Genomic DNA, 12,564 nt, shown 5'->3' with positions numbered 1-12,564 from the left:
TTTGGAACAACAACAACAAAAAAATAAATAAATAAATAAAAAAAATAAAATAAAATAAAATCCAAGGCTTTAGTTTCATCAAGTTTAAATTCAACTTATTAAAAAAAATGTTAAGCAAAACTGTTAAAAACATAGAATACTCACTGTAATCACCATTACATGATTTCTTGTGGTGTTAATATGATTCGCACTTGGATCTGATTCTGCAATAAGACACACACACACACACACACAAACACGCACACCTGCAATACTGCTGCATATTGTTCACAAAAGTTATGTTTGACAGCAGATATCATCTCAAGCTGATTAGCTTTAGAGAGCCAGAGAAACACTTGGCTGGAGGTTGGACAAACAGGAAGAGAGACGTGAAGGCTCAAATTCAATATCAAACGTCATTATGTTCTTTCCATATTCTCAACATGTACAATAATGTGTTATTGAGTTAAATGCCATTAAATTAAATGACACGCTGGCCAAGCAAGCATAATAAAACAAACAATTCAGTCTCATTGATGAGAGCTTCTTCTCACTAATCAAACTCTCTAAAATAAAAATGTTGTCTCTTACTACAAATTCAACACTTTTACATAGGAATACTTTAAAATAGAAAAATAATCCCTCCAGTTCACTATAATGACTGTTCCACCAGCTGTTCTGTGTATGCAAGTCAACACTTGTCGGAGTCTATCAGTAACTAGAGTGTTAAGTGTTTTAAAGAACAGTCAGGGGTTATCTGTGGGTCAGAGGTAACCATGGCAGGTGGAGGAGCCAATATGAAATATATAAATATGCAAAGAAGGTCAAAAATACATAAGCCAAAGCTATACAGAGCTTGAGAAGCAGGAGATGGCAGTATTTATTTTTTAAGACTAAATGTGGTTCTAAAAATAAAACTGCACAATTTTGATGTCGACTGTCAATATACTGGGCTGGCTTTGCTGTTAGAAGGAATTATGAACTGCCACAAGTTAATGGTAATGTTCTTGAGTTGTTTTAGGAATGACATCTCCTTAGAACTGATTTTGAGTACAGATGCAAAAAGTAATTGGGCAGGAATGTGATGACATTTGGCTGCATCAGTTAACAAAATGAAAACACAACTGCATTATAGCAGTTGAAAAAGGTTAATGGCTACTTTTAAAACACACACCATCATCACATCAAATTACAAAGTTACAGGAATACAAAATTAAATAACCTTTGCTTTTCTAGCTATTCCAGCTTCTTAATATTTGACTCTGAATCTAATCTACATTAGTTCTTCTAGAGAAGATAAAGTCATCACAAAATATTGGGTTTAAAATATTATAGTCATTGTAATTTGGGGTCAAGTCTGTTCTTGGACAAAAAAAGGCTGAAATGATCTCGAGCAGTGACATACAAGGAGAAGGAAATGTTTGAGGAAGTGGGCAGGAATGTAATTGAACCACGAGGAGATAGCAAATAAGAGCTCTGACTGAGAAGCGATGCAGCAGATAAGTTGTGGGCTTGACGGGGTTCTGAAAAGGACAAAAATCCACTTTGTTTCTTTATATGTATTTTATAGAAGTTTCCCCCGAAATCTGATAGGCCAGAAAAGAGCAGCATTATTTGGAGAAGCAACTAAAAATGCCCACAGATTCAGCAACACGAAGTTGCCTGAGAAAACTTTTAAACAGTTTAGGGAGCAACAAACTGGAACATCAAATCCTCCCTGGCTTTGGCCTTGTACAAGGAAGAGAAAACAACCTTAAGATTGAAGAGTTTGGTTAAAAGCTGACACAAATAGCCAGGACCACGGCCTTTTAGAACCGTGTGGGTGAGAACAGAATCTTCAAAACAAATTCTAAAAAACCCCAAGAGCCAATATAGAGCCTATAACACAGGGGTGACACAAGAGTACTTACTAAAAATCTGTCTGCTGAATTCTGAATAACTTACAGACATAAAACTGATATGTCCAGACTGGTAAAAGAAAAAGAGCATACCAGTTCTCATATTTTATAAATGTTTCTTAAATGTAAGAAACAGGAACAAGATATTGATCTAGTCAAAGCCTAATGAGTCGAACGCTACTCCTAGATTTTTTCTTACATTGGATTTAGTTACCGGATAGAAAGAACCAGCTGCCTGCTCTTCCAGAGATGCTTTGCTATCCATCAATTGTAGATGGAGCACAGGTCTGGTTCTTATGCAGTTGTGATATACACACCAATATTGCGATGGCAATTTCAATTCAGTAAATTGTGGATCTCTATCCTCATTTATGCTTTATGAGGGGTTGTTTTAATTTCATATAACATTCTGTTTGTGTTATGAAATGCCTGCCTTCTGCTGGTAAATCTGTTTGAAAGTTTTCTTCGTTTCAATTCTGCAACATGATTACATGATCACATTAATCATGACTCCAAGACATAGACACATTCTTGTTCCTCCTTCTTCTGGCCACATTTATAACCACAGATCCCGAACCTGAAACCAGGTCCTGTTGTTAAGAGAAAATTAAACAACATGTTGGTGTTTGTTGGACAGAAGGTTTTCCTCATTATCTTCAGAATATCTGACCTTGCTTCCAGTTACAATCAGACTTGTGCACATTTTTTACAACAGTAAAAGGTCCTTAATGTGTTGACAATTGATAACTTATTCAGATTATTTTTGTTTTATCCATCATGCATCACCTGTTTCCTACAAGGTTCAAACAACACTACTGATATTTCCCCATTTACCGAGGTCAATAAAGTGATGATTGCAGGCTTTATAAGTGTCTCTCTGTCCCATTATTTTCTATGGCAAACTCTGATGTCTCTGCCTCTAATGTTCATTTTCCTCTTAGCAAACCAGCCAGAACATTTTATTGCAACTCCCCATCCATAAGCGGAAAAGCAGTGTTTAAATGAAGCCTTGACAACAGTAATCTCAGCGCTTGATAAAGCACTTACATTGGCTGAACAACAGCTGTAAATGAGCTGAGCTGAAATTTTATGAGACCACTGCAGAATGATGAGGAGGGTTTGTAGGCAACCAAGAGCATGTGTGCTTCACAGCAAGAGCAAACACACACAAAAGGTAGCTTAAGGGAGGCAATATATTTATTTATTTTTGCCATTTTCTTGTGTTTATATATAATTTTTAAGTATAACTACATACATCAGTGTTTCATGAGTTTTCCTATTTCTGAGGCTCATTACGAAATGAAGCACTCAAGTTCTAATTCATCACCGTTTATACCAAACTGAAACAAACAAAAAAAAAAGATAAATAAATAAATAAAACACTACGTATGTTGTACTCTTCCATGCAGAAAATTGAGTTCTGTGATTCACAACCAAATAGCATGCATCAACTTTGTTCTTGACTCACATCGTTTGTAGTGGAGCAGAAAAGGTTTACAATGCCTACATGCAGTACATCTGGAAACTATTCAATGCTTCACTCTTCCCACTTTTTTATATTGCAGCCTTATTCCAAAAATTGTATTAAAGTTTATTTCTTTCCTCTAAATTCTACACACAAAAACCTCATTATGACAATTTGAAAACTGGGTTTAGTATTTAGCAAATTTATTAAAAACTTAAAACCAAGAGATCATATTTACAAAAGTGTTCACAGCCTTTGCTTAATTATTTGCTGATCCACCTTTGGAAATCACAATATTTCACTTTCATAAGTGAACCCAGCAGCAGGCTGGGTTTGTTTTTTAATATGTGACGGTCAGAGTACCCAAAGGATACCTCATCATGAGGGCAATATGTTTCTCAATAAATGTAATTGTATTTTTGTGCGCTTGTAAACATTCTTTGACAAAAACAATACATTTGTGGGATGGGTTTGTGGCAAGAAGCAAGGCCAGATTTTCTGAAGATAATGAGAAAAACCTTCTGTCCAACATATACAAACAGGTTATTTTAAATATTTTAAATAAGATTACCTGTTTTCAGGTTTCGGGTCCAGAAGAAGGAGGAATGAGAATCTGTCCATGTCTCGGAGTCATAATTACCATGATCATATAATCATGTTGCAGAACTGACTGGAAAGCAGGAAACAACCCCTTGTAAACCATAAATAAGGACAGAGACCTGCAATTTACTGAGTCAAAATTGCCACCGCAATCTCAGTTTGTATAATAATTACAAAAGACTGCTTAGGTGTGGTATACGGGAGTAATTATTTCAACTGGAAGATATTTAGGCTTTATATATTACTTATATATTAGGACTAGTTGGACAGACTAACAGGCCTAAATTGCCTGCAATAGATGGTAGTTACAAAAGCAGAGTTCACAGAGAGTGGTAGGGAAGCCTAAGGTTGAAAGGATTTGCAAAAGAGAAAACAATGTTAAAATACATTAAATAGGCCTAAAAATAAATGTTTTTACCAGTTTATTAGTCACATTACGCAGGTCAAAGCTTATAGAAACTGGTTCTTATTGAATAATTAACTGCTAACTCTTTCCAAATAGTTTATTTTCCATTGCCCACCCCGCAGACCGTCTCTGCCGCTTCTTCATGGCCTCTGCTCTGATGACTAAACCTCATCAACCCTGTCACCTTCACACTTCCTGAGCAAACTCGCTACTCATCCATCCATACATCAAAACTACCCTTCAGCTTTACAGCAGACAGACAATCTCTGACGGATGTGCAAGTATAGACAGTTCAGGCCCATCCACATCCACCCCCTGGCCAATATGTCCAATTAACATCAGTCTACTCGCCTACTCAGGCAGACTGTCAGTGTTGCACTGAGGACTGGCTACAGTGTCCAGTGAGGTCGCAACACTGGACATAACAGTTCTTACATCTCAACGCAACTCTGTTAAGCAGCTCAAAACAAGCCGAATATTATCATAGAACCACTTTTTTTATGCTTCCTCAAGAAACAGAGGTCTTGTGTTTTCTCACCAGAGGCAATTTCTCAATCTAGAAATCTTGTCATTTGGTATTATGACTGCTTAATAACTATTTACATTTACATACTGATTTTTTTCTTAAACTTTCATATTGCAAGCCTAACTATCAAGTTCTACTCCAGCCTTGAACATAATCCATTTGTTGCAACATTACCTATTTCTTACAACAGGAACTGCAGTGAGTGTGGCCTGACTTGAGAACTCTGCAATGATCCTGTAAGAATATGCTCACCATAAACAGTATGGAGTATTTTCTGTCATTACCATATTGATTATCAGCACTTACAAGACACGCAACTTAAATTTTTGTTCTTAGAAATGGATAATTATGCTTTTCTTTTTCTTTTTTTTCGTAATTTATTGCAAGAATTTGGTAACCATTAGTGAGCCTAAAATGGAGTGGGAAGCTGGGCAAGTTTATTCACAAAATAAAGTTGGTGATAAGGCAAAGCTAAAGTAAAACACTGGTACAGCTAAATTAATGGGTCACATCAGTACATGTTTTTAAAGGGCTTTTTTAGCGTAATTAAGAATACTTGCTTTCTTTCTGTTTGTGATACAAATGTCTGATAGAAATTTGAAAGACAAGAATCTATAGAGTGTGAACAAAAGACAATTCCTGACATAATTCACCACTGAATGCAACATAACTTCTGCTTTTTAGTTTGAGCTGAGTGTGTTTTGTTAAACTGCTATTCAGTGATGGCAAAAAGAAAATGTTTTGCAGCCATTAAAAAAAAAATGTATAAAGTCAACAAAAGAGTCACAAAGTCTTCCTATTTTTATTTCTTTGATGTTCATTTTGAACTTCACTGTGCCATGTTCACTGTATATAAATGTGTAAGTACACCAAGTTCCTGCAATGTGATTCAGGGTCAAGCTCTGGTAGTTAAATGATTAAAAAAATATATATATATTTAGCCAATTTATCACATCAAGCTTTTGTAAACTCAGCAACTGGAAGGACGGGAGTGACTGGCCTCAGCAGGCCATTTGTCATTTACAGATCTTATATCATGTTAATGTCTAAAAATATACAGAATATTCTCAGTCATATTTTCCAATCCAACTTCCAGACACACACAGCCCACTCCACTGACTCTGTGCTGCATTTAATAAAATCAACTGCTGTATGGGTTAAAGTGCTTGATTATACAGACATCTTTCTCTGTAACATAACTGTGATAAAAAGCTTACAAGACACTCGCACTACTAGTCTCTGCAAGCATCTGCTTCCTGCAACAAAATAAGCTTCTAGCTTATTTTGAACAGCTGCTAGCTATTCCCAAGGTTGCCTGGGCAACAGTGTAATGGAAAATTCTTGGGAATTTCCATGTGGCAAAAGATTGTTAACGCAATAAAGCTGCACTGGAGTTGCTCCCTGTGATTTCTTGTTTACAGACATGCCTGTCTCTTCAGAAACGTGGGACGGGAAACTTAATCTGGATTCTATGTATAGGTAGAGTTTACAAAATTTACAGGAATTTGAGCATTCACGTCTCTGCAAAGCCTTCTGCCACTTTGCGCTCCATAGTCGTTTTTGCTTTACCCTAATATTTGAGCAAGACCTTCGGCTTCTTTATTCCTTATAAGAGTAGGGCCTTTCTAAATTTAGAAAGAATGGGGCAAAAGGAAGTGAAGAAAGACAGAATAATATGAATACAGTCTGAAAGATAATGTGTAAGCAAACGAGCTTACAAAGCTTACAAATCATAGTTAAAAGAACCCAAGACCAGAATTTTTCATTTCTTGTTGGTTACAGTTAATACAATCCACCCCAAACGTCACTCTGCTACCACTGCCATTTTCAAAATGAAGGAAAATCATTTCTTATAACTTTCTTTTCTTGGGTATTTTACTAAATGAGACATTGTCTCTTGGAAGATGCAGAAATATTCAACCGCCCAAGATGTTATTTAATCAAGACTTGCCTGAGGCATTTTGAGTAGAATTAAAGTGAATATGTATAAATAGCAAAAAAAAAAAAAAAAAAAAAAAACTACCAATGTGTTGGACCGTGTGCTTGCAGCCAGCAAGATTTTCCAGAGATGCAGGCACATTTTCTGGTTCAAATCTTCTTGCACAGTGGTTACATAAAGCAAATACAAAGTATTAATACGTTTTCTTTGTTGCAAGTCAATTGTAAAATGTTGGCTCAATCACTCTGCGATTGCAACATGGCAGATTAAAGTCACAATTGTATGCATAATTGAGAGTTTCTGTTTGTTGCGTCATTTTATAGTGGGTTTAACGATGGAACTACAGACAACAGTATAAACACCAAGTGTCTGGGATCCAGAGGAAATTACTACAGGTTAACATTTGTGTCACTCAGGCAAAAGTGGATTTAATACAAACTTAAGACAAGTGCTAAGAAGACAAGAACTCCAAGAAGACAAAAAGGATAAAAAGACAGATAAGTGGGCCGGGTAGAAAGAGGACGGTCAGGAAGAGAAAACATTAACCCATGAGAAAGATAGTAAGAAGAAAAGGTCAAAAAGAGAAAAAAAAATACTTTTTTTTCTTTAGTTCCAGCTAATATGAGCTCAGATTTGAAACATGAGTAAAAAGTTATATTGATTTTTTTAATGGAGCTTATCCATTGTTGTTGCCACAGATTTAGATATTGATATTAATATCAATATTTAATAATGATATTAATATCTGAGAGTTTAAACTGAATAATTCAATCTCTCCATCTTTGCCCACAGCATTTTATGTTCTTAAGGATTTCTTCCTCACGCAATCAAGACAAAGGTTGTGAATCTAAATGTGACAATCCAAAGGAAAACGCAACTCACGCCGCTCTGAAAAAAGGCAATCTGCAGCACAACTAAACTATAAATATGGTCTCGTATAACAATGCCTTTGTTTATACTTTGAATGCTGTCTCCGGAGCTGACCTTTCCCCGTTTTAAGCAATCACTTGCATCTGGTTGTGCAGCTCCCTGTGTGAACATCATGTACACAGCCCACAGATCAATCCACTTAGTGCCCATAAAATATAGGGAGTGGGTAGGCGACTCAAAGTGTGACATCATCGCTCCCAGCCATTAGGCTAAGTCCCATCATCACTCATGGCTCACCACCTCTCCGAGACCAGACTTGGGCTGCATTCAAGACCAATCCTGTTTTGTCCAGGCTCCCGTGAACCATCAGGATTCTTGTCAACCTGTTGATTAACGGTGAAATGCTGCATGAAGAGTATATAGAGCTTTCATTCAGGAACTACTTTCCTCTTGCCATGTGCTGCAAATATTGAATTAGCACCAGAGATATCCAGGTCAGAAGTCAAATTTAGACAAGGGCAAGAGACACCCTGCCTCCTCCCGCAATATCTCCGCCTCATGCTATGAGTTCATAATACAAATTATTATGGGCAAATTACATCATTTCACCTCATGACTGAGAGCAAACCTGCGTGATCTGAAGCAATGAATAAAACAAACTGCACATCTCATCAAACTGACAAGGGTCTACTTACAAACATTTGGTTCGGATTATGTCACTTAAAGAGGTATAAAAACAAAGTTTAACAGCTGCACATTGACTCAATTTATATTTAGACAATTCTACAACAAAGTTCAGGATTTCTAAAATTAGATTCCATCAAAAGGTTATGAGGAATTAATATATATCTAGCAATAATTGATATTTTTGACTGAATTTCTAACAATAAAGCTTGATGATTTTTGTGAGGATTGTGGGTCACCGATGATCTTCTTCCAACATGCAGTCAAGATGGAACGTATGAAGCAAATCAAGTCAACAATAAAAGAAAACAAAAATAGTATAATTCTCAAAACCTCCATTTATCCAATAATAATATTGTTGTTTTTTTAACTCTATTTACCTTACCAGTTACTATGCCCCCCCCAAAAAATCAACTTTATCTTTTCTCTTTACTTTTTACAAAAGGACATTAATGACCCAATTCCTAGCTTCTTTTATCATGGATGTAATTATTGACTTCTCTAAATAACCACCCAATGCAACTTAATTTTTAAAAGTTTCATAACAGCCTTAAAAAAAACAAACAAACAAACAAACAAAAAAAAGAAAAACGTGAACCATTTAAGCCTGGGCTGATTTGGTACTGCCTAGACTAGTCATTTAGTTTCAGTATTAAAAAATATATAAATAAATAAGAAATAAGAGGCAGCTAGGGGCAACTAATCTCGTTTTATACTAAAAGATGCCATTCTTTAAAAAAATAAATAAATAGAAGCAGCTAATACACCTGCAGAAGACAACTCTTTGTACCTTTAATTAGAATAAAACCAGATCAGATGATAGAGGCTGAAGCTAACAGCTAGTCTGAGAGAGGCAGGGACCAAACCAAACCAAGAATCTTAATCCCCAAAAAACCTCATGCTGTTTAAGCAAACATTTTGATTTTTATAATAGTTTTCTATCAGATTACTCTGACTTGAAAAGCTTAACACGTTCTATTCTTAACCCATGTTTCACAGCTGTAGTTTCTAAACTATTCACATTCTGGATACCAAAATGACAGCTAATAAAACTTGTGACATCTGCTAACAAATGGCATGATTTGGCAATTTATTTGTAATTAAAAGTATAGTTAGTTGTTTTCATTATATATATGCTTATAAAACATTTGGTTGATTCTTTTTGTAACATCCTCAAGAGCCCCCATTTATTTATTTATTTAAGACCACCAGATAGCATTAGGAAACAATACCACAGGAAAGCTACATATTCCCAATAAAGGATGCCAATAGTAGTTCAACTCTGTACTTGACTTCATATAACTTAAATTCAAAGCAAGTCTCTTTAAAGGCGCAACTGGAAAACTTTAGACATTGAACTTTATTTATCTTTTCAGGTATGACAGCCAGCAAGACACATGTCACACCGCTGCAAGCTGATATAGTAAGGACAACTAAAACATGTTTCATGAAGTCAAATTTGACTTCATATCGGCCACATGCATTTTTAACAACTTTCACTTTAACTCAGACTAGTGGAGAAAAAGTGTTACGGTTTCACACCAGCAAGCGCTCTGACAAAAATAAAGCCGTTATTTCCCAGGCGCGCATTACAGTTACTACCGGAGAGTTTGGAAAGCCAACAGGCTCTTTTGAGGCTATACTCACATCTGGGATGTTGGGAATTGTCCGGGCGAAACAGACGAAAGAGTCGTCAGAAGAACCAACATGCAAAGAGAGTAATCCATGGCTTTTGTCTTTGTTCAACCCAAGATGAGGGAGAAAGAACTGATCACCAATCCAAAGCAGCGTCCTCCGCATCCAAACGCCTCACAGCGCCATCGGTGCACGTTTGGAAACAAATCTAATCTGGTCGCTATCTGACTCCCCCTCCTTCTCATCATCCTCCTCCCACCGGTGGAGTTGGGGGATTTGCTTTTTTAGGTTCAGACGTGAGACAGCCTACTGTTAAGTGTCCAACACTTGTTGTGGAAGGCTATTAGAGAGCGGTTCAACAGCTTGTGTCAAAGAATAAAAAGAGAAAAAAGGGGGAGGGCGCAACAGATCGGTGCCCAGTCGCACACTGCAAGAAATATTCCAGTCTGGGATGTCAGACACGGCGAAAGTGCATGTATGCTGTTTATCACCAGTTTAGTGGAAAATTAACACGCAGGCATATGCTTATTGTAACAGTTTGCGTGCGTCTGTGTGAGATGAATTTGGAGCCAAAATAAAGAAAAAAAATAGTGAAACTACGCGTGACCAGTGGGTCTCAGTGTTTCCGGGGGTTGCCAGATGGGGACCACATGGCAGGATTGATAGGCGTCTGCGTCTTTTGGCAACGTAAAAATTAATTTGTTATTTTGCTTCTACTTCTAAACAAAGTTAGATCTAACATTTTAATAGAAGGTAGACTCTATAGTGGACAGGCGTAACTAAAATGAACTACTTCAGTGAGGATTATAGTACTCTGCGTAAAGAATTTAAGATTAGGGTGATGGCAAGGAGGCCTTCCAACATCAAAGCCTAAGAGCTCATTAGGTAAATTGTCAAAATGTCAGTGGAAACATGGAAAATGTTGTCCTGCAATATTAAGACCTTGATCGAAACACATTTTACCGCACTATTTTTTTTACATGCTAGTCGTATGAATAATTTTGGACTTAGCTGTGTGAGATTTAGATCAGTTTATTTTTCCTTTCAGTGTATAGATTTTACTTAGCCCTGGTTTCTTTGCATCCTTGACATAAAGTCTACATTGCAAGCTGGGCATTGCAGGCAAGGGCAACTTTGCTGGTCACATGACTTCTTAGCGGCACTTTCTGGCCTCAACCTCGACCTATAAACCAGTCAATTTGTCATTCAGTCGAGCGTCTCAAGAAAGTCTCAGAATTATAATGGTTCACCGTTTTACTATGTGTGTCACTACAAGCCTTCATTTAATTTTTCATAGTGCAAGGCCTTTGTTTATGCTGAAATGTGATAAATTCCACTTGCTTCAAGGGTTGTGGCAAACCTAACATGAAGTGACATTTCCCTTTCCTGGGAAATACACCAAGGTGAATACTAAAATGCTGTTTCTCTACAAACACTTTTTATAAACCAATTTCCTCTATTATTCCACGATCCGCACAGTTATTTTCTGTGTAAATATAACTTGTTTGTCTATTCTTTTATGTGCATGCAAGTAAATGTGTTGGCGGTGCATTTTAATGAGAGTCACAACAGGCAAACAGAGCAAAATGCTCCTCACCCGCTGTTATTTGAATCACATAAATAGATTTACTGTGCAAATAGCTGCTCAGGCTGCCCCTCTCAGGTTTCACTGTAACTGACAAAAGCTGATCCTTAGGGATCTCTTGCTAGGCAGGAAGGCAAGGGGATTGAGGGAGGAGAAATGCATTTAAAGAGCAACAGCAGAGGGAAGGGAAGTTAAAAATACTTAAGTGTGCAAAAAAAAAAAAAGGTTCACTCCAATCTGTCAAGAAATAATTTCTTTATAATCAATCATTAACCAATAAGTAATAAGTCATGATTGTTTACATTTTTCAGAAGAAATTAAATGGGAAAAAAAATGCAACACATTGCCAGGATTTTATTGCACATGTACACATCTCTCACAGAAACATCCAATCGGGATAAAAAGCCAGGTCTTTGTTGCTGTGAGGCAGTAGTGCTGGCCATCACAATGTGTAGCCTACAGCATCTGTATGGTGTAACTTAGCTTGTGGAAAGTGTTGTTTTGTCTGAAACGTCAGTTGAAAAGAAAGAAGTGGAGATTTTGCCAAAATTGCTTTTGGCAAAACATGACAAAAAACCTTTAGGAAGGCGATGATATGCAATGATATGTCAGAGACATGGTTTACACAAAGAAAATTAAAATTTGGTTTCAGCATTTCTAATATTTTTGGTTGCAAGTTATAATAAATCGCAGAAAGACCATCTTGAAGATGCTTTGTCTGTATGAAAATTGGTCTTGAATTTACAGTGCAAGGGTAGAATTATGAACACAGGGTTTAGAAAAAAAAAAAAAAAAAAAAAAAGGTTTGGTAACTGAGCAAGTCAAAGCCCAGACCTGGGAGAGGTTACTGTGGTGTGGCCTTATTGCGGTCCATTAAAAACAGTGGCAAACTATAATGTACCCAAGTATTGCTGTGAGGAACAGTAGCTTGAATATTGTACCTACTGATGTTAGAGACAAAAAATATGTCTTGTAAG

At 36.7% G+C, this 12,564-nt stretch overlaps 1 protein-coding gene across 4 annotated transcripts in view; it reads right to left on the bottom strand.

Annotated features, from left to right (window-relative positions):
- The window catches only part of cacna2d1a (calcium channel, voltage-dependent, alpha 2/delta subunit 1a), an 84,572-nt gene that overhangs the window by 66,212 nt on the left and 5,796 nt on the right, over positions 1–12,564 (bottom strand). For 2 of the 4 annotated variants that reach the window (XM_044108184.1, XM_044108185.1), the window contains exon 1: positions 10,015–10,347. The exons of 1 other annotated variant lie outside the window; for it this stretch is intronic. In XM_044108184.1, coding sequence (XP_043964119.1) covers positions 10,015–10,094 — 80 coding nt within the window. In that variant the 5' untranslated portion in view covers positions 10,095–10,347. Of the gene's footprint in view, positions 1–10,014; positions 10,355–12,564 lie in introns of those variants that run through there. One more of the 4 variants, XM_044108183.1, reaches the window with a different exon arrangement.

Source organism: Gambusia affinis, linkage group LG23 (genome assembly GCF_019740435.1).
Source record: "Gambusia affinis linkage group LG23, SWU_Gaff_1.0, whole genome shotgun sequence".
Taxonomy (NCBI): domain Eukaryota; kingdom Metazoa; phylum Chordata; class Actinopteri; order Cyprinodontiformes; family Poeciliidae; genus Gambusia; species Gambusia affinis.
The sequence above is the reverse complement of the archived record's forward strand: the minus strand, read 5'-3'. Positions and strand labels throughout refer to the sequence as shown.